The sequence below is a fragment of the Leucopleurus acutus genome, assembly GCF_964270905.1.
Source record: "Leucopleurus acutus genome assembly, chromosome: 1".
Lineage (NCBI taxonomy): Eukaryota > Metazoa > Chordata > Mammalia > Artiodactyla > Delphinidae > Leucopleurus > Leucopleurus acutus.
In genome coordinates this window covers 134,948,298-134,968,545 of record NC_139142.1, presented here as the reverse complement: position 1 = coordinate 134,968,545, position 20,248 = coordinate 134,948,298, and the positions used below count along the sequence as shown (strand labels likewise).

General features: G+C 49.9%; 1 protein-coding gene across 11 annotated transcripts in view; it reads left to right on the top strand.

Annotated features, from left to right (window-relative positions):
- MEGF11 (multiple EGF like domains 11) overlaps positions 1–20,248 on the top strand; it is a gene marked incomplete at its 5' end in the record, with an annotated part of 235,928 nt that overhangs the window by 4,241 nt on the left and 211,439 nt on the right. For all 11 annotated transcript variants that reach the window (XM_082844320.1, XM_082844313.1, XM_082844321.1 and 8 more), the window contains 2 exons: positions 564–665; positions 4,705–4,805. In XM_082844320.1, the coding sequence (XP_082700446.1) occupies positions 564–665; positions 4,705–4,805 (203 nt within the window). The remainder of the gene's footprint in view (positions 1–563; positions 666–4,704; positions 4,806–20,248) is intronic.

The following is a 20,248-nucleotide window of genomic DNA, read 5'->3' as shown; positions in this document are numbered from 1 at the left end:
AAAAGATTGTGTGAGGATTAAGAGGGCTTAAAACATTTAACACAGGGCATTCAAATATTAACAGTTATTGGTACCAGCTGTGTGGCCTGGACAAGCTGCCTCTAAGCCTTCATTTCTTCATCTGTAAAATGGGACCACTTATTTCATAGAGTTGCTGCAAAGATCAGCTTCCATGCATGTGCTCTGAAGACCATAAAGATCTGAGCAAACATTAAGTATTTTAAAACATACTAGCTTTGGGCCTTCCAGAGCCACACAGAATAAATGGAAACCCTCCTTTATTCATTCTCTGTTAAATGAACAAATGAACCAGAACGTCAGAAAGCGAGCTGGGCCACAGGACAGTAAGGGGTGTGCCCTGGATCTAGCCTGGAGTCAGGGAGGTTTGAATGCGGAGAGTACCCAGGGCAGGAGGAGGAGAGTGGGGTTGGAGTGGGGGGGGTTGGAGCCCCTGGACACTTGGCTGTGGGGCCTGGCTCCCCTGGGGAGGGAGACCCCATCCTGAATATCAGCTCTGCCTCCCAAGGGCTGACCACAGCTTCCATCTCCTGTCTGGTTCTCAGCTATGCCGTGACCGTCCAGGAATCGTACGCACACCCCTTTGATCAGATCTACTACACGCGATGCACAGACATCCTCAACTGGTTCAAGTGTACCAGGCATCGGTGAGTACCTCTCTCAGACGGTGAGTGGGGGGAAAGAGGCAGGCCCTCGGGCTCACCTTCCTGCCCCCCTAGCAGGTGGAGTCAGTGCACCGCCTGCATCCCCTTGGTACCCACTCTTGGTACTCACGGGAGAGGCTCTGCTGAGGGCTTCTTTATAGTCAGAGCGGCTTATGGGCAGGGCAGACTAGAAGTGCTAGAGAATTACTGCCCTTGGAGGGCATCCCTCACCCAATGACAGATGGGGAGTTAGTGGAAAAATACGCCAGCTTCCTTACCCTTAGGGTAAGAAGTTCCTTACCCAACTCTGAGGCGTGTTCTGCACATATCTGTGGTCCCCAGTGGGATGGAACCTCAGTCACCCACAGCAGGAAGCTGCTCAAAAGTACACCCTGAATTGGCTGCCTTTACTTTCCTGTCTCATTTTACTACACCCCTCCCAGTGCTTCTTAGGATCATCTCCCAGATAAGCTACTTGCTTTTGAATCCTTGCCTCAGGGTCTGCTTCTGGGGGAGATCCAACCTCAGAGGGCCCCCGTCAGAGCACATGTAGCCCCTTGCAGCGTACCCGGCTTGGAGAACAGGGTGCAGGCTATAGACCAGCACCTCTTGGCGCCTTGGCCAGGCTGCCCATGGGAAGCACGCCATCTGAACGACTGCACGTGGGAATTCTGCTTCCTTGTCTGCAGTCCTCCCGGAAATCATGCCATGCCCCCATGGCACCAGGGAGACAGGAGAGGAAGGAAGAGAAAACATGTTTTCTTGGATGACCCTGCGCAAGTCACTCTATTTTGGGACTCCCTGTGTACTCATCAAACGTGTAATGATCCTCGCCCTACCTACCTGCAGGGTCAGGGATGTGCAAATACTGTGAAAAGAGCAGGGGAAAGTGGGGAAAAGTGAGGTATTAGATACAGGCAAGGTAGCTTTGTTATTTGAGGGGTGAAAATTCAGCAGATGAAGGGTCAGTGAGGGAGTGAGAGAGAGGCTACCTGGTAGGCCCGTTGCGTAGTTTCTGAGCCTCTGTGTTGTTTCCAGATATTTTTGCTTCCTCTTTGTGGGCCTGGTCACTCTTCGAGGTTATGCAGGAATCATGGTGGACAGAAATGTGGATGGGGAAACTTGCTCTATGCTGGAAGGCCAAAGTCCTGGTTTTCTTTGCGGGTTTTGCTAGTAACTTGTTGTGAAACACTGAGCATAGATGTAATAGCTGCTTTAAAATGCTTGTCTGCTAATTGCAACATGTGGGTCATCTCAGGGTTGGTCTTCCTTGACTGCTTCTTACAGAGGTACAATCTTCAAGTTTCTTTAATGTGTCTGGTAATTTTGAATTGTATTCTGGGCGTTATGAACAGCAGAGACTGTAGAGACTGAATTCTCTTGTGTTCCTCCAGATTTTTTGTTGTTGTTGTTCGCTTGTTTGTTTAAGCAGCCAATTAATTTGGTTAAACTCAGTTTTCCAAACTCTGAAAGTTCATATTTTCAGCCTTTGCTGGACTGCTTGGAACCTGCCCTGTACACGTGTAATTCAGGGGGCAGAAGTTTGGGCAGAGATTTTACAAAGAATATGGGGCTTCCTCCTTGTGGCTGTCTCCTTTCTAGGGTTTCTCCTGTCACTTTCTAGTTGCTGGGTCTACCCTCAGCTTGTCCTGTGGTTCTTCAGACCAGTAAGGCCGTGTGTCCTCTATCTGAATTTTAGCCATCTGGAATATTATTGACTGGGGCCTGCCCTTGGGCTCACCTTTCCTGGTGTCATTCCCTTCTTCGAAGTGTCTACTTCCCTCCAGCATCTGCCTTTGTTCTCTCTCTAGTGCTTTTCAGGTAGTTGTCTTTTATATTTTACCCAGATTGCAGAGTTGTTTGCAGGAGGGTTGATCTGATAGGAATGACTCAGCCATTACTGCATCCCCTTAACCTCCCCTAGTTGACCAAGTGAGTTAGCTGCCTGTGGCCCTGGTCAAAGGCAGAGGCAGAAAGAAAAGTCCTGCTCCCTCCATGACTGTCAGGCCCTGTGCCGGAGCCAAGTTTGCTCTGAGGAGTGGCTTTGCTGGGTACTCGGAGGCTGGCGCTGCCGTCCGTCACCACTGGGGAAGGGTAAGTGAGTGGCTGCTTATTAAAACCGGCTGCATTCCTGGAACATGAAGTATTTTGCTGACTTACTGAGTGGCTTTGCAGCTTTCCTGATGACCCAGGGTGAGCACGCTGACAGCAGCACCATCAGCCTCCTTCAGTGTGGAATGGCTTGTTTGAACGCAGCATCCTTCTGATGGCAGCCTGGTCCCTGGCCCCTTCCCTCTCCTTCCAGAGGAAAGGAGCCAGCAAGGATGGGAAGGTAGAAGCAGCGGGGGACATCTTTCTCTAGGAGTCTTTAACGCTTCTGAGACCACCTCTCCACTGGAAGCGCTTGGGGATGACTCTGTTTGGTGGGAGGCATGGATTGAGTGACTTCTTAGTCAACCCTGAGTCATTCTTTATCTCGGAGGCTTATACAACTGAAATTGCCGGGAGCTGCCTTCCTGTACCGGGGAAGTAGCTTCACTTACAGGCTGGCTTACTTACCTTCCCTTATGGATTTTTGACGAAGTAGAATGACCTTAGTTTGTGACATTCCCAAATATCACAGATTTCCCTGGAGTCCTGCACTGTCATTTGTCATAAAGCGAGGGCTGTAAGCACTGGTAGGGCTGGCCCAGCCTGTGCTGTAGGACTCCCTGCCCAAGTTGGGCTGACCTTCCATGGAAAGCAGGCTATAGGCATCTCCAGTGACTGGACCCCGTGGCTCTGCCCCCCAACGAGGGGTCCACAGGGCAGGCTCCTCTGGAGTGCTGGTGGGGAAGTGAAAGAGCTCTGGCTTCAAGGCCCGAGGACTTGGGTTGAGTCCAAGTTACACCTTGACCTTGGGAAGTTACTTGCTCTCTCTGGTCTTCAATGGCCACTTCAAATCTCCTCCATTTTGACCTTATGTGTGAGGAAGGGGCTTTGCCTGTCAGTACCCAATTCTGACTCCCTCCTTAGGACTCTGTCCTCACACCATTCATTCCCTTGTCCTACTGCTTCATGATGGCCATCCCATTAGCCCAGAAAGCCACCCCTTGGGAACTGGCACAGGGCAGTAGGTTAAGCCCAGTGGCTTTGAAATTAGAGTGACTTGCGTTTGAATTCTGCCTCTGAAACTTATTAGCTGTGTGACCTCGAACAAGTGATTTAACTTCCCAGTTTTCTCATCCAGAAAACAAAGGGGGAGAGTACATAAAACAAAATAAGAATAAAAACTCTAAGAAAGAAATAAAGGGGGCGTAATAATGCTACCTGCCTCAGATAGAGACTGAGTGATTTTGCCTATAAACCTCTGTGGCACAGGACCACGTCTCAACACTCAGGTCAGCATAAGAACTGGAACCCAGGTCTCTGACTCCCCGTCCAGAGCTTCTGCTCTCTGGATATTAGCTTCTTCCTCTGCAGAGCTGGTTCTGAGCCTTCCCAAGATGGCATGCGAAGCTCTTTCCCAGGGGGTGTTATTTTTGGTGGGAGGGAGATTAATCTACTGTCTGGGACCTAGTCAGACTCAGAGGGTCCTTTTGCTGACTTGGCTTCAGTTCTCCAACTGGGTAGACCAGTCCCCACAGGGCCATGAGCAGTCATGGTTGGGGTGGTGGCAGTTGGCATAGAAACTCTCAGGGCCCAATTCCTATCAAGGTCACCCCATGGGCTGCTCCAGCCCTGGGTCTGGAGGTTTTCAGAAGTCCCCAGTTACTGTCCAGAAAGTATTTTCTGCAGCCCTTCTAAGTATCGCTCTGAAGGGATTGGCGAGAAGTCAGCAGGTGTAGCAAATGCTGCCGCCATGTCAATGATACATTCTGCATCACAATGGCCCAGATCCCACCATCGACTTTTCTTTATTGTGTTCTATCATATTCGAAGCCGCCATGCATTTTAAAGTAATTATTGAATGGCATCCTTGATATAGTTTAACACGAATATCATTCTAACAGGAGTGATTGATTTTCAATACTTTCAAGTGGCTTTCTTTTCTGTGCCATAGGATCAGTTATAAGACAGCGTACCGGCGTGGGCTCCGGACCATGTACCGGCGGAGGTCCCAGTGCTGTCCTGGCTACTACGAAAGCGGAGACTTCTGCATACGTATGTGGGGGCTGCAGTGGGGAGGGGAGGGAAGGGGAACAAGGGAAAGGGAGGTAGGCCTGTTATCCAGGCCCTGGGCAGCAGGCCTCAGCTGACCTGAGGGCTCCAGAAATCATTGCCTGCTGCCGGTTCTGAGGGGATAATGGGTCTGGTGCAAACGCATTAACACAGATTTGTCTATCAGATTAACCTCCTAAGAGGGTGCATGTTAGCACATCAGTTCTAGGCTTTGATGGTGTCAGGAGAGAAGTGGATTCTTCTGGAGTGGGTGCTCTGAGGAGCAATGGGGAAGAAGTGCTGAGCGCCTGGCGCAGAGCTGAGGTGCTCAAGAAGGAAGAGGTGAATGAATAAATGGATGGAGAGATGGAGAGATGCATGGATAGATGGATGGATGGATGGATGGATGGATGGATGGATGGATGGATGGAAGAGAGGAAGCAGGGAAGGTGGGATCATTGGATAGCAAGATCGTAGCACCTAGAAGGAGGATGGCAAGAGTAAGCTCACAAGGAACTGGTTCCAGTAAATGGGAGGATTTCCAAAAAGGACTGGGAGACACTGAAGAAAAGGTGGGTGCATAAAACATTCATGTCATCTCTTCCCCTGTTTGTCTACAGAAAACTGAAGCCTTAGTGCCCCCAGGGAGATAAGGGCTAAGTTTCTGGCAGCCACAGGCCCTCTGGGTGGAGGGCATTGTCATGCAGTAGGAGACACCCAGGAGCCTGCAGATCTGGGTTCTGGTCCCATCTTCCCAGGCATGTTACTTTGGGCAAGTCACTCAACCTCTCTGGGAGGATGATTGTAGGGCCCTGTTGTCAGAGTCTAGAGGACTCTTTCCCACTCACCATTGAACAGTAGATGGGGCCAGTATGAAGCTTTCCATTGGGCATTAGGGGTTCCCTCAACTGCAGGAGGGTGTCAGAGTAGCTAGGAGCCCCCGTTTAATGACTGATAGGAGAATCCAGCCCCAGAGCTTCTGCCTCTTCATTTGGAGGCAGATTTGGAGAGTGAATCTCCTATTTAGTATTCTCCTTGCCGTTCGGGAGGGTAGAGCAAGCTAGCACCAGAGAGAGAATTTGGGCAGAGTGGGCATATCGACGTTGGGAATGAAATGACAGTTTTCCCCTCCTGACGTTACATCTCCCCTAATGCTAAAGAAACTCGATTCTAATTGCATTACAGGAATAAATGAAAAGTGCTCTCGAGAATAAGTGCAATAGTGATGGTTTCGCAGGAAAGATACAAAGATACTCACCCAAAGCAAACCCCAAAAGGCTGTTTCCCAGGAGCAGCGCAGAAGACTGGGCTGACACTTCACCTGGGATGGGGTTACTGGGGGGGCCCAGGTGTAGAAGTGAGATCAGGTTGAAGGCTTTACTGCTGCTGCTCTGTCTGCTCGAAGCAGAGTGAAAGTCAGGTGTGGGGTGGGACACGGGATTCATAAAGCCTGAGCAGGATGGTTGTGAGTGGCCCTTTGGAGCTCAGGGCACAACGATGGACTCAGGGAAATGATAAAGGGATTTTGGACGTCAGCGTGGGGCTCCAGGAATGGCTGAGCGCATCCCCTTTCTAATTTCTGTTCGTGGATGTTGGGAAAGCTCTTGGAAAATGAAGAGCAGAGCAGAAGCAGAGTGTCCTGATTGTACAGGCTCAGTCTTGCTGGCCGGGAAAGGTCGCTTATAACCTCCCACATACTCCTTCTATGACGGCCAGGGACTGCCTGCCGAACTGGTGTCACAGACCTGTCCACCTCCAGGGAGCCAAGCTAGAAAAGCCACTTTCAGGTCTGAAGGCTTTTCCTAGGAGGGCACAGGAGAGTTTCAGCAGCGAGATGGGGCATTGTGGCATGCTGGGTGCTGGCAGTAATGGCACTGAAGGGCAAGGCCTGGGTTTGCAGCTCAGCTCTGCCAGTCCCAGCATCTTCCTCTTTACCCTCCTCGTCATCGCCTTCAGGGTACACACCCCATGCCAGGCACCATTCTGATCACTTTACATACGTTAACACATCAACTTCTCACAACAGCCCTCTGGGGTAGGTACCCTCATTTCTCCCATTTTACAGATGGGGAAACTGAGTCGCAGAGCAACTTAAGTAACTTGACCAAGATCACAGAACTAGAAAGTGATAGTATTGGGATTTGAACCTAGGCTCTGTGGCTCCAGAGTCTGCTCTGAACCACCCTGGACGGGCTACTTCTCTCTTCATGAACCAAGATGTCACCTCTCAGAACGTCAGTTTCCATTCCTGCAAAGTAGGAATAGTAACACCTACACCACCAGGCACAGCACAGGGTAGGGGCTTAATAAATGTCACCTCCCTGCTTCATGGCTTTGGGTCTTAACATCTTTTCAGCCTTGGCTTTTCTTTTAATTTCTAAGGGCTCCACGGACCCTCTCCATGGGAAAATGCGCACTACATAGAAAAACCTACACGTACACACAGTCCTTTGCACACAATTTCAGTGGGTTCATGGATCCCTTGAAACCCTTAAGGGTCCTCCAACCCATGGTGAAGAGCTTCTGCCATATGCCCATGTTTATCCACTCCACTTATATTTGTTGCTTCCTATTATGCAAATGCTGGGGAACGTAGATGCAAAAGAGAGATGGTTCCTGCCTCGGGGCGCCTGCGACCTGGTGGGAGGAGGTGGTCTGGTTCACGAATACGTGCAACAGGGTGTTGTCGGTGCTTTGACAGGCAACTCTATAAAGTAGGGTGTATAAAGGACTAAAGAGGAGGGGCTGTCTTTTAGCCACGCCCTCTTGCTGAGTGTTAAGGAGAAATCCGCCACAGACAGAAGAGGAAGCCCTTGAAGGGTGTTTCAACCCAGTATTTATTAAATGCCTTCTCCTTCTGCTTTGCAAGCATGTTAACTGATGGGGCCTGACCAAGGGAAATGGGTAGGGACTAGTCACAGTCTAGGTGGTCATGGGAGTGAGGAAAGACGTTCATGAAGCAAGTGGACCCTAGGGTGAGGTTACAAGAATAAACTTCTAGGGAAGGGCTTCCCTGGTGGCACAGTGGTTGAGAGTCTGCCTGCCGATGCAGGGGACACGGGTTCGTGCCCCGGTCCGGGAAGATCCCACATGCCGTAGAGCGGCTGGGCCCGTGAGCCATGGCCGCTGAGCCTGCGCGTCCGGAGCCTGCGCTCCACAACGGGAGAGCCCACAACAGTGAGAGGCCCGCGTACCGCGAAAAAAAAAAAAAAAAAAACTTCTAGGGAAGAGTACAAAAATGATCGCAAACACGTATTATCTTGACTGAGAACTGCAGAATTTCACAGCCGGAAGGAAACTCAGATCATTTAATTCAACCTTATCACAGTACAGGTGAGACACTGACGTCCAGAGTGAGGAAGGGGCTTCTCCCGGGTTCCCAAAGCACAACAGTGGCAGGGCTAGGACTTGAATCTGGGGCCACACACTCGGTCCAGATTCTTTGATGCCTCCAACTGTCTCTACTTCAAATTCATTTCTATATCTTCCTGGGTACCAGCTCGGTGCTAGGGCACTTGTAAGTCATGTGCTGATTGACACTGAGGGGATGCAGTGCAGAGAGAGATGTCAGTGGAGGTGATTTTAAGAAGAAGGGGGAACACGGAATGAGGATCAGGAAGTTACAGGGTACAGAGTTACAGAGCATCACAGCCTAGGTGGCTTAAACAGCAGGAGTTTATTGTCTCCCCGTTCTGGAGGTTAGAAGTCCACAATCAGGGTGTCAGCAGGGTTGGTTCCTTCTGAGGGACCATATGGGAGGGAAGATCTTTTCCAAGCCCCTCTCCTAGCTTCTGGTAGTTCCTTGGCTTGTGGCCCCATAACTCTGTTCTTCACATGGCTTTCTCCCTGTGAATGTCTGTCTCTAAATTTCCCCTTTTATAAGGACACTAGTCATATTGGATTAGGGCCCAGCCTGATGACCCCATTTTAACTTGGTTACCTCTGTGAGACCCCCGTCTCCAAATAAGGTCTCATTCTGTGTTGCCGGGAGTTAGGACTTCAGCATATGTATTTTAGGGGGACACAATTCAACCCGTAACAGGTGAGTGTCAGCCGTTACCAGGACTCTGTCCTGCTTATTGTGATGGGAGGAAAGGGAGAGGGAACCAGCCAGTCCCCCACGAGCTTTGTTGTCTCTCTACGAGACAGGGGAGACCCCAGGGTCTGGGAACTTGTGAGAGGGAGAAATGGTAGTGAGAGGGTGAAGGATGGTGCCCAGGGTGCTAGGTGCCAGATGAGAAGCTTGTAAACCTGGGAGCACTCATGAGCTGCTGCCCTGTAGCCCCTGAACCTCCATTCCTCCCTCTCCACCTCTTGGAGGCCAGAAACCTCCAAGTTCACAAGAACCTGGTGAGAACCCATTTGATGCCAGAGTCCTCAGGACCCTGTACAGGAGCGTCACCTGTGCTCTGAGAAGGGACAGGGGGACATCGACCTCCCTCCAAAACCACCTTCCTGGAGACTGTTTCTTGGCAGGTGCTAGGAGGACGCTTGCCTGGGAGTGAAAACCTTGGTTGACTCTGCCACCAGTTTGCTGTGCAATCTTGGGCAAGTCCCTTTGCCTCTCTGGACCCACTGTGGCATAGGATGGCTCATCCCTGTGCGTGGAAGGAGGAAAGATGAAACAATGAGTGAGAGTGTCCTGGAAAGCGTAAAGCTTGGTACAGATGCAGGGTGGCCTATTTTTCCTTCTCTTTGTACCATTTCCTCTGACCCAGAACTGCCGCCCTCATCCCAGAGCCCTTGGCAGCCCTTCTAGAACCATCTGCACCAGAGCTGCCCGTCCCCTCCCATTATCTACAGAGACAGCTGAGTCCTGGCCGCTCTTGGTTGCCCAAGCATCAAACATTTCCTGAAGATCAGTGGGTACAACACGTTTCCTTCTTTCTCTTTTCTTGTGAGATAGGGCGGTGAGCATTTCGGGAAGCTCTGCTCTTTGAAAATATTGGCCCATGTCAGACTGGATGAGCTGGGTTATGCTGCGGTGATAAACAACACCCAAATCCCAGTGGCTTAAAACAATAAGATTTTATTTCTTGTTCATATTACTTGTCCATCGTGGGCCAGCTGGGGTCTGCTTTTTGTCAATGTCACCCCAGGACCCAGGCTGATGGAGCAATGTTGCTGGTTGGCTTGGCAGAGAGAAGAGGGCTCTGGCGGGTCTTGAAGGCAGAGGGCCAGAGATATTTAGTGAGTAGGATTAATGTTTATCACAGGTGCCATAGATGCCACAGTAATTACAATGCACCGTTCATACAAATAGGTTATTGAACACCTGATAACCTAATCTCAGAATCACCTGGAAGACTTGTTACCATGCAGACTCCTGGGCCCCAGGCTCCGAGTCTCACATTCAGAAGGTTTGGGGTGGAGCTGGGGAATTTGAATTTCTAACAGGTTCCCAGGTGATGCTGGTGCTACTGGAATGGGACCCACACTTTGAAAACCACTGGTCTTCGTTATGCTAAGTCATGGCTGCTGTGCTGACCTCAGCTTCCGGTCAATTGCAAAGAGCCCAGCGGGTTCTTAACAGGTGCATCCCCTTGGTATGCAGGGCTTCTCCTGATGGGTAACAGGAAGAGAGCACGTCTCAGAGTAGTCAGCAAGGAGGGGGAATTTCTCTACACAGCCTCCCTGTCTCTCATTTCCCCTTGGTCAGAGTCTTCCCCCGTGGAGCAGTAACTCCCCTGCGACTTCCAGACCATGTAGTCTAGCCCTTTCAGTGGCTGCTGGGAATGCCGGAGCCCACCCGGGGGCTATGTGGTTTTCATCCGAATCCAGAAGCTGAGGGATTAGCCAGAAACTCCAGGTATGTGGCTGCTGGGCCGAGCTGTGGCCCGGGAGAGTGCTCAGCGTCCTTGGGTACCTAGTTGGGTTGTCCGTCCGTGTGATGGTGGCTGAGGGGCAGGGAGCCACAGCAGAGGATCTGGGAGATTGGCTGCACCGCAGGAACCTGAGGGGTGCGTAAAACTTAACTCCAGTAAATGCCTCTCGCCATTTTGGGATTTAGGTGCCCCGGCTTTACTATTGCAGTTGTTTTGTACAGTGACTGTCATCTAAATGGAAATGTAACTCACGTTGACTGGTTTCTTTGCTCCCACCTCTTGCCTCTCACTTCTCCCTTCTTGGTTTGGCTTCATTGTTCTTGAAGGGTCTTTTTTTTTTTTTGCGGTAGCGGGCCTCTCACTGTTGTGGCCTCCCCCGTTGCGGAGCACAGGCTCCGGATGTGCAGGCTCAGCGGCCATGGCTCACGGGCCCAGCCGCTCCGCGGCATGTGGGATCTTCTCGGACCGGGGCACGAACCCGCATCCCCTGCATCGGCAGGCGGACTCTCAACCACTGCGCCACCAGGGAAGCCCGAAGTTTTTTAGTGGCTCTTTCCAGAAGGGTCTATGAAGTGATCAACTCTTAAATGCTTTACTTGTCTGAAGATGCCTTTATTTTGCTCTCACGCTTGGTTGGTGGTTTAGCTGCTGATGGAATTCGAGGTTTTCAGTCATTCTTCTTCAGCAGTTTGAGAATGTTTTTCCGTTGTGTTCTGGACTTTGTCATTGCAGTTCTCTGCGGTTTCCCTAGGATGTGTCTGGGTGTGGAGTTATTTTTATTCATACTGTTGGCTCCCCAGAGGTATACATCTTCTTCAAGCTAAGGATTCATGTCCTTTATCAGTTCTGGAAAATTCTCAGGCATATCTCTTCAAATATCTCCTTTCCTTCATTCTCCCAATTCTCTCCTATTGGAGCGCGAAACTTTTGGGCTCTCTCACTGCTGCCTCCTCTATCTCTCCTAAGCTCTAATTTTTCATCTCTTTATCTCTCCAGGCCGTATCTTGGACATTTTCCTCATATCCATTTGTTTCAAATCCTTTTGCTCTGCTAATTAACCTGTCTTTTGAGGTCTTAATTCCAATGATGACATGTTTCATTTCTGCTTCTCTTGTTTCTTTTTCAAATCTGCATGTTTCTTTCCCATTGTGTCCTATTCTTTCATTACGTATTCTAATCCTTCTTTTATTGCTTTAATTATTTTAAACATATTCCTTTTGTAGTCTCTTCAGATAATTCTATCTTGAGCTATTAGTTCTATTGGATCAAGTTCCTGGAGTATCAGTTCTCCTGTTTTTGGAGACAGCTGATTCTCCCTGACCATGGATTGTTTCTTCATATAGGTTGTAATTTTTTTTTCTCTTCTTTTTTTTTTGCTATGAACTCTTTAGCCTTTTGGCCCCTCCGCCATGTCCCAGGTTGTGCAAGAGCCCTACACATTAGTTTTGCATTTTCTTATTAAGCACTCTAATGTTTTTCACTGGCTCATGACCAGTTTTTGCATTGATAATTTGGTTTGAGATTCCACGATGTGTGTGGTGAAGGCTTAGGGGTTTTCCCTTTAAAAAATAATTGATGTGAAATTCACATAACATAATATAAACCATTTAGAAATATTCGATTCAACGGCGTTTAGTGCATTCACAATGTTGTGCAACCACCAGCTCTTTCTAGTTCTAAAACATTTTCGTCACCCCTAAAGGAAACCCCATATCCATTAAGCAGTCACTCCCTATTCCCCGCTCCTGTTTTTTGTTTCCTGTGGGAGACATTTTTCCTCATCCAGAATCCCTGTTTATTCTTAGGCTGGTTAGGCAGCATTTTCAGGCATCCCCTCCATGGAGCTGGCAAGTCCCAAGGCCCAGTCTGCCCGTGTGGGTGTTAACCCCCAGGTTCCCAGCCTGGGCTGAAGACTAGGGGTAGCAGCTAGCCAGGGCTGACGTTCCCTGGGCTACCTTAGCTTCAGCACCTGACCTTCTGCGACTGCTATAAACTACCTGCACCTTTTTCTCACACTTAGGGATTTACCTTTCTCTTATTAGAGTTCAGGTGTGTATTTTTAAAACTATTTTAATTTTGCTTGGGAGGCATTTTTGTAGCAGGGGTGCCTACATTAGCACTTTTTACCTTGTCACTGGAACTGCCCCTGATGTATAGCGAGTGGTGGAGTGGGGAGACTTATAACCAGACCCTCTGACATTTAACTCAGTGCTCTCTTGGACTGACTGCTAACTTCCAACAACATAATAAAACAATAGTGTAACTTCTGGTGGTTTACCCAGCATTTCCCATACAGTGTATCACTTGGTCTTCACAGGCTGGAGAAGTGAGTATTATTGTTACCACCTTGTACAGCAGAGGAAACTGCAGCTGGGTGAGGCTAAGTGATGCGTCCACCTGGACAGGTGCAGCCCAGGAATTGAGATCAACTTGCAATCCTGTACTTTCCCCTCCTTCAGTGGGTTTTCTCTCGGCAGGAGAGACCTGTGGCCAGGAGAGGAAAGGGGGGGGTGAAATAAGAGAGGAGGTGGAGAGGTTTATAGGGAGAGGAAGGGACTGAGGGCAAACCGGTTTGATTTTGAAATTTTGCTAAGGTGAGTCTGATAGGTGCCAGGATCAGGGTAGTGAGTCCTAGGGATTGCTGCATGTGTGTGTGCACGCGTGCGTGTGCACATGTGTACACAGAGCTGTGGGTCCTGTCTGAAACACGTAGCCGCTAGGTAAAATAATTCTCTGCTGACCCGCTAAGAGGCTCCCTAGGGAATCCTGCCAGCTGCCGTCACCAGAAACAGTGCTGATGCCACTCCCTTGGGTCACCAACTCCTGGCGCTGAGCTTTGCTACCTAGAACAGCATTCATCCTTCCATTTGTCCATCCATCTATCAACATTTATTAGATACCTGTGCCTTGAAGGCACCACGGAATCCTGGGAATAGAGAGACGAATAAGCATGTGGTCTAGTGGGGAAAATGGGTTTATATATATGTATGTGTGTATATATACATATAGTAGACGTATATATATAATACTATCTTTAACTTTTAAAAGATTTCAGCACAGTATAATAAGTACCCTTCAAACAAGCAGGCAAGGACACAGAGGGTGTCACCAGGCTGGTGGTGGGGAAGGAATAGTTGCCTAGCTGCCCCGGCAGGTCCTCGCGGAGTAGCCAAAGCTGGTGCAGCCACCGCCATCTCGTTGCCCGTCTGTGGGCTTAGGGCACTGATTTAGGATGCCCAGAGCGGCTGATTCACGCTGGCCAAACATATAAAATACTGACGCTTAACGCTGCGACTAATAAATTCACGTACAGTGAGAAAGAAGGACCAAAGACTTGCTCTTGTTCACTTGTGAGTACTTTTCAGGCCCTCAATAAATAATTGTTGAATGAGTAAATTCATGGTCCAGGCACCCCCAAGGCCCAGTGGGTTCTGTGGACACCCCTCCTATTAGCACCTGTTTTGGATTCCTTGTGTTTCACTCCAGGGCACCACCTGGCAGTGTGGGAGGTTTGGGAGCCATGTGGCAGTTGGTTCCATGTGCTCTGAGCTCACAGCCCCTGGGTCCCCTCTGTCACTCTGTTCCACTGGTTGTGATGCTGCCTGTCCCTCTCTCCCACTCAGAAGTGAGTTCCTGAAGCAGAGGAATCCTGTCTTCTACATGGGGTATACCCAGGGCCCGGTACTTATTGCTGAATGATCATTGAACGAGTGAGAGACTGAATGAATGAAATAGACTCATACCACAAATACTGAGAGACGTCTTAGGGAGAAGCAACCAGTTCTGTCTGGGGAATCCAAGGCCAGGGGGATCAAAGAAGACTCTTCGGAGGAAGTCAGTTTTGAGCTGAGCCTGAGAGATGAGTAGGAACTTGGCCGGAGGACAAGAGATGGGCAACGGTTAAGAGCCTGACTTTTGAAGCCCACTCCTTCTGTGCGACGCTGAGACTGTTATTTCACCTCTCTCTCCCTTGGTTTTCTCATCTGTAAAATAAGCTAGGGCTGTGTTAAGTACCTACCTCTTTGGGCTGCCATGAGGATTAAATGATTTACCGCAAAGAAAGCATTTAGGCCAGGGCCCAGCACAGAATAAGAGCTCGGTACATGTTAGCTGCTGCTGTTCGTATTATTTTTGTGAGGGAGGGCATTCTCTGGCAGAGGGGACAGCCTGAGTAAAGATGAAAGAGCAGACAGGATCAGGACACTTCCAGCAGGAGCACAGGTGAAAACGTGGTGGGAGAAGGGGCTGGGTCGGGCTGGACCCTCAGCACCACACTGAGGAGACTGGACAATTTCATGAGGTCATTGGAGGGTTAAAGCAGTCAGTGACATGCTCACGGTGGTGTCAGGAAGCCACTGCTCTGGGGGCAGTAGCGTGGAGGACCATGGAGGGGCTGAAAGACAAGTTAGGAGGTATGTGCAGGGGTGGGTGAGCCGTGGCCGTGCGCCTTGACTTTGGTCTGGCCTAGGCCCGAGCTTCCCTGCCAGCAATGCCCCCCGCCCCCTGCAGCAAGTGCCAACAGGGATTCTTGTGCTGACACAGCTGGGGAAAGATGTAGGTGCTGCTTCTTCATTACCAGCTGCAGCTGTAATTAAACCTCTGCTATCCGGACTGGGCGGCCTCTGAGGGGAAGCCTTTATTAGTGTCAGAGCAGTTGGGCATTTATTTAAGTCCCCTTCCTGGTGTCCTGGGCCGAGTAAAGCCTGTGAAATAGCGAACCTGTCCCCAGCCTAACTCCCCACTTCTCTATGGAAACTGCTTGAAGGCTCCCACTTCCCATCTTCTGAATTCCCTCAATGTCTACAGAATACCACCTCCAACTTCTGGTCCTTGTTGGGAGTTTGCTGCTTCTCTGATGTTCTCACCGTGCTCTAAACCCCACGTGGCCTGGCCCCAGCTAACTCTGACCCCTTTCCTCCCGCGCTCTCCCTCCCATGCCGGCCTCCTTGCTCTTTCTGCCTGTGCCTCGTGTTCCCGCCTCAGCACGCAGGAAGCCCTGTTTGCTGTTCCCTCTGCCCATATGCTCTTCCCCCACACACCATGTAGCTCACTCCCTATTTCACTTAGTATCTTCTCACGTTATCAGAGTCTTTCCTGACCACCCTGTCTGAAATAGCAATCCCCTCTCTGACATCTTTGTTTGCCCTTATCTTGTTTTGTTTTGTTTTGTTTTTTTATTGCAATATAGTTGACTTACAATGTTGTGTTTCAGGTGTACAGCAAAATGATTCAGTTATACATACATACATACATGGTTTTTTCAGAATCTTTTTTCCTTATAGGTTATTACAAAATATTGAGTATAGTTTCCTGTGCTATACAGTAGGTCCTTGTTGGTTATCTATTTTATTATTAATGTGTATCTGTTAATCCCAAACTCCTAATTTATCCCTCCTTACCCCTTTCCCCTTTGGGAACCATGTGTTTCTTTCCTATGTCTGTGGATCTGTTTCTGTTTTGTATATAAGTTCATTTGTATCATTTTTTTCAGATTCCACATTTAAGCAATATCATATGATATTTGTTTGACTTCACTTAGTCTGATAATCTCTAGGTCCATCCATGTTGCTGCAGATGTCATTATTTTATTCTTTTCTATGGCTGCGTAATATTCCATTGTATATATGTACCACATCTTCTTTATCCATTCATCTGTCGATGGACATACAGGTTGCTTCCATGTCTTGGCTATTGTAAATAGTGCTGCTATGAGATTGGGGTGCATGTACCTTTTCTTTTTTTTTTAAATAAATTTATTTATATTTTATTTATTTATTTTTGGCTGCATTGGGTCTTCATTGCTGCACAGGGGCTTTCTCTAGTTGTGCCGAGCGGGGGCTACTCTTCGTCGCAGTGTCTGTGCTTCTCGTTGTGGTGGCTTCTCTTGCTGTGCAGCACGGGCTCTAGGTGCATGGGCTTCAGTAGTTGTGGCATGTGGGCTCAATAGTTGTGGCTTGCAGGCTCTAGAATGCAGGCTCAGGCTCAGTAGTTGTGGCACATGGGCTTAGTTGCTGCGTGGCATGTGGGATCTTCCCAGACCAGGGCTCAAACCCATGTCCCCTGCATTGGCAGGCAGATTCGTAACCACTGCACCATGAGAGAAGTCCCTGTATCTTTTCGAGTTAGGGTTTTCTCCACCTCTTCTGTTTTTTAATTAGCATTGTCACTACCTGGCATAGAGACATAAGATATATATTTTTTATTTTCTGTCTCCCTAACTAGAACATATGCTCAGTAGGAACAAGGGACTTTGATTTGCTCCTAGCTGAGAGCTCTACTCCTAGTACAGCACCTGGCATATAGTAGGTGTTCAGTAAGTGATAAATGAATCAACAAACAGAGCAACCTTTTTTTTTTTTTTTGCGGTACGCGGGCCTCTCACTGCCGTGGCCTCTCCCGTTGCGGTGGCGCAGGCTCAGCAGCCATGGCTCACAGGCCCAGCCGCTCTGCGGCAGGTGGGATCTTCCCGGACTGGGGCACAAACCCGTGTCCCCTGCATCGGCAGGCGGACTCTCAACCACTGCGCCACCAGGGAAGCCCAGGAGCAACCTTTTAAAAACATGTCACTGTATGGTCTACAATGGCTTATATTGTGCCAGGCACATAGTAGGGACTCAGAAAATACTGAGTGATCAGGTACTTCTAAATTCTTCCAATTCTGCCTCGCCCCTCCCATCTGATTCAAGACTTCCCTCCTGCACCTCCCACTGCTGCTTTCTCTAAATGCTGTACCCCAGACTCCGTATCATTCTGAATCTCGCTTCCCCAGGGTCTCGTTGGGTCTGCTGATCTTCAACACCCCACCCTGGCACCTGAATTCTCCACATACCCACTCTCTGGGACTGTGTATAGGCCGCTCCTGCTTCCTAGAACCCTTGGTCCTGTTTCCACAGTTTCTGCCTAGTGGCTTTTGGAGACTCCGCGCGTAGCTGCCTGGTCTCTGGGAAACCCCACCGGACACCTCCCTCGTCCTCTCCCCTCCGGGTCCTGATCTCAGCCCCTTTCCCCCACAACTGCCCTTACAACTGTCAACTTCTTTATCCTCTCTCTTCCTGGATGGTGAGCTTGCTGAGAGCGGAGGCTCAGGACCCCTCTGTATCTCAAGCGCCCAGCCCAGGGCCCAGCAGGGCACATGCCTTTGCAGCCTTATTAATGAGAAGGAGAACATGTGGGCTGGCTTTTCCTGGGGACCCTCCAAGGACCCCCAAAGGAGTGGTTTCTGGGCAGGGCCCTGAGACCCCAGAGTGAAGGGTGGCCTGCCCCAGTTAGGGTTCTCATCCCTACTCCCGCCATCCCCTTGGGTCCCCTGAGCTTAGTGTCACATGTGTGTGAAGAGTCTGGAGAGCCTGTTCCGGGGCTCTGTGGGGACTGAGTCTGCTGTCCCAGAACCTCTGTGTTGGGCTGAGCTTGCAGTCATGCGAAGGCAGTGAAATTTTTCCCGCAATGCCTTCTGATTTATTGAGCTCCTCCTTCCCTCCTGGCTCCTGGCCTTTGTAGCAGAGAGGTTTCAGAAAGTGGCCACTGCTGGGTTTCGTGGACGATGGACATGTGGTCCCCAGCCCTCCTCTAATGCTTGCTCTCTGATTCAGGACAGCTGAGTGGCTTCAGTGAGGGTGAAAATGGTGACTCAGAGCCTCCGTCTGCCCCCTGATGTCCACTTCAGTACTCTTGGCTTTGAAGGGCTCTGATCAGCTGCCCGTCAAGTGGGTGGGGTGGGGACAGGCTGGGGAAGCTGGCACCTCCTCATACCGTGCGGGCCAGGCATCGGCCAACACTCAGGGAAGGCTTGAGAGTCGGGTCCCGTCAACTTGTTGCAGGCACACATTCCACTGCCCCCAGCTTGTCTGTCCCTGGGGGTAAGAATGAAAATATTTAACTACAGGTATAGAACTTCTACCAATAGGGTTAGAATGGAAAAGGGTCTTAGAGGCCTGCTGTGGGGCTGGGGGTTAACCCTGTAGGTGCTGGATTATGGGTAGATGGAGGGGGCTGGGAGAGGGGCAGTGGTGGCAACCACCGACCAACCAGAGCAGAGGTTTTTCAATATTTTAATACTCAGTACCCTTCTCCCCTGAACCAGAGCACCTGGGTCTTATTTGACCCTGGAGATGTAATATGTCTGGATCCTTGAGGAAGGGGCGTCTCAGCTTAAGCATCTGGTTGGGGGGGGCACTGCTTTCAACCCATGAGAGGGGTGTCTGTGTGGCATCTAGGGCTTGACAATGTAAAGGTCAAAAGCACGGGCCCTGGCACTGGACTGCTGCCTCCCGCCTTTGTGACTGTGGGCAAATTACTTAGCTTCTCCGTGCCTCTGTTTACTCCATGGTAAAGTGGTGTAGCAAGAGTACCTTCGTCATGGGGTTGTTGTGAAGATGAAATAAGTGAATCTATGCAAACCAAGCACATGGCGAGTGCTGTGGAAGTGCTCGCTTTTCTTACACGTGCACGTGTATGTTCATGAGTGTTAGGTTTCACTGTGTGTGAAGAGCTCCCCTCTTATGTGATGTGTGCACATGCATGTTCTCAGTGTATACACTTGCTGTGTGTGTGTTGTGTGTCTGCCCATGGGCAGGGCCCCCGTACCCCATGTGTCGAGTGCACATCTGCCTGCTGTGTGTTTTGAGAGCTTGTGCGCACGTCTCCCTTGGCTCTCCTGAGACTCACCTGGCCCGTCATCCTTTCCCGCTTCGCTTTCTCCTTCTCCTCTGCAAGCAGCCAGTGGTGCTGAATTGTCACCTAGGGAGCCAGACTCGCATCTTTGCTCCGGATGGAGTGGGAAGGGGGAGCCAGGCGACACTATCGATCTCATTCCCCCGGATGGAGACAGACCTGGGACCAAGGGCAAAAGCCAGGGACCTGGGACCAAGGGCAAAAGCCAAGTCCCACCCCTGGCTGGGCAAAGAACTGGCCCTCTGGCCACCTTTACCCTGCGCTGAGCTGGACCGAAGAGAAGGAAAGAGGAAATCCCAAATCTGGAAGCTGGGGGTCAGGGGGCAACTTGAATGTGGCCCCTATCCCTTTGGTATGGCCAGGTGGAGGGACCAAGGCCTTGGCCTCTGTTTATCCACAAGGTTCCATCCACCAAACTGCAGAGGCCTGATACTAAATCAGCAGCGAGCGTGATTTAGAGTACTCTGTTTGCTCAGCTCAGCTTAGCTTTTGGCAAGGTAAATGCATAAGCTGCAGAAAATCTCTTTGAAACAAAGGTCGCAAATGCCCTTCAGTCCTCCCACAAAGGATTCTCCAAATTATATGGACTAGATTAGTATCTCTGTTACATAAAACCATTTCAATGCCTGCCGTGGTCTTGGAGAATAAAGTCACCGGACAGACCTTTTGTTGTTCTGCCCCACCAGCGAGTGGTAATTGAAGATCTCCCTTTAAAAGTGTGTCAGGTGGAAAGAGCGGCTAATTTACTAAGTGGAGGGGCCTTTGTTAGGGAGACTGATGCTTTGTTCTGCTTGTCCGTTTTAATCTTGTTTTTGTACAATGGATTTACATAAAGCACTACCAGCCGATATGATTCTGGGGAGGCATGTCTGGCAGGGCCGGGCCTTGCAGAAGGAGGCCACGCAGGGTCTCCTTTGCCTCTCTCTTCCTCCTCGCCTTGCTTTTCCCTTT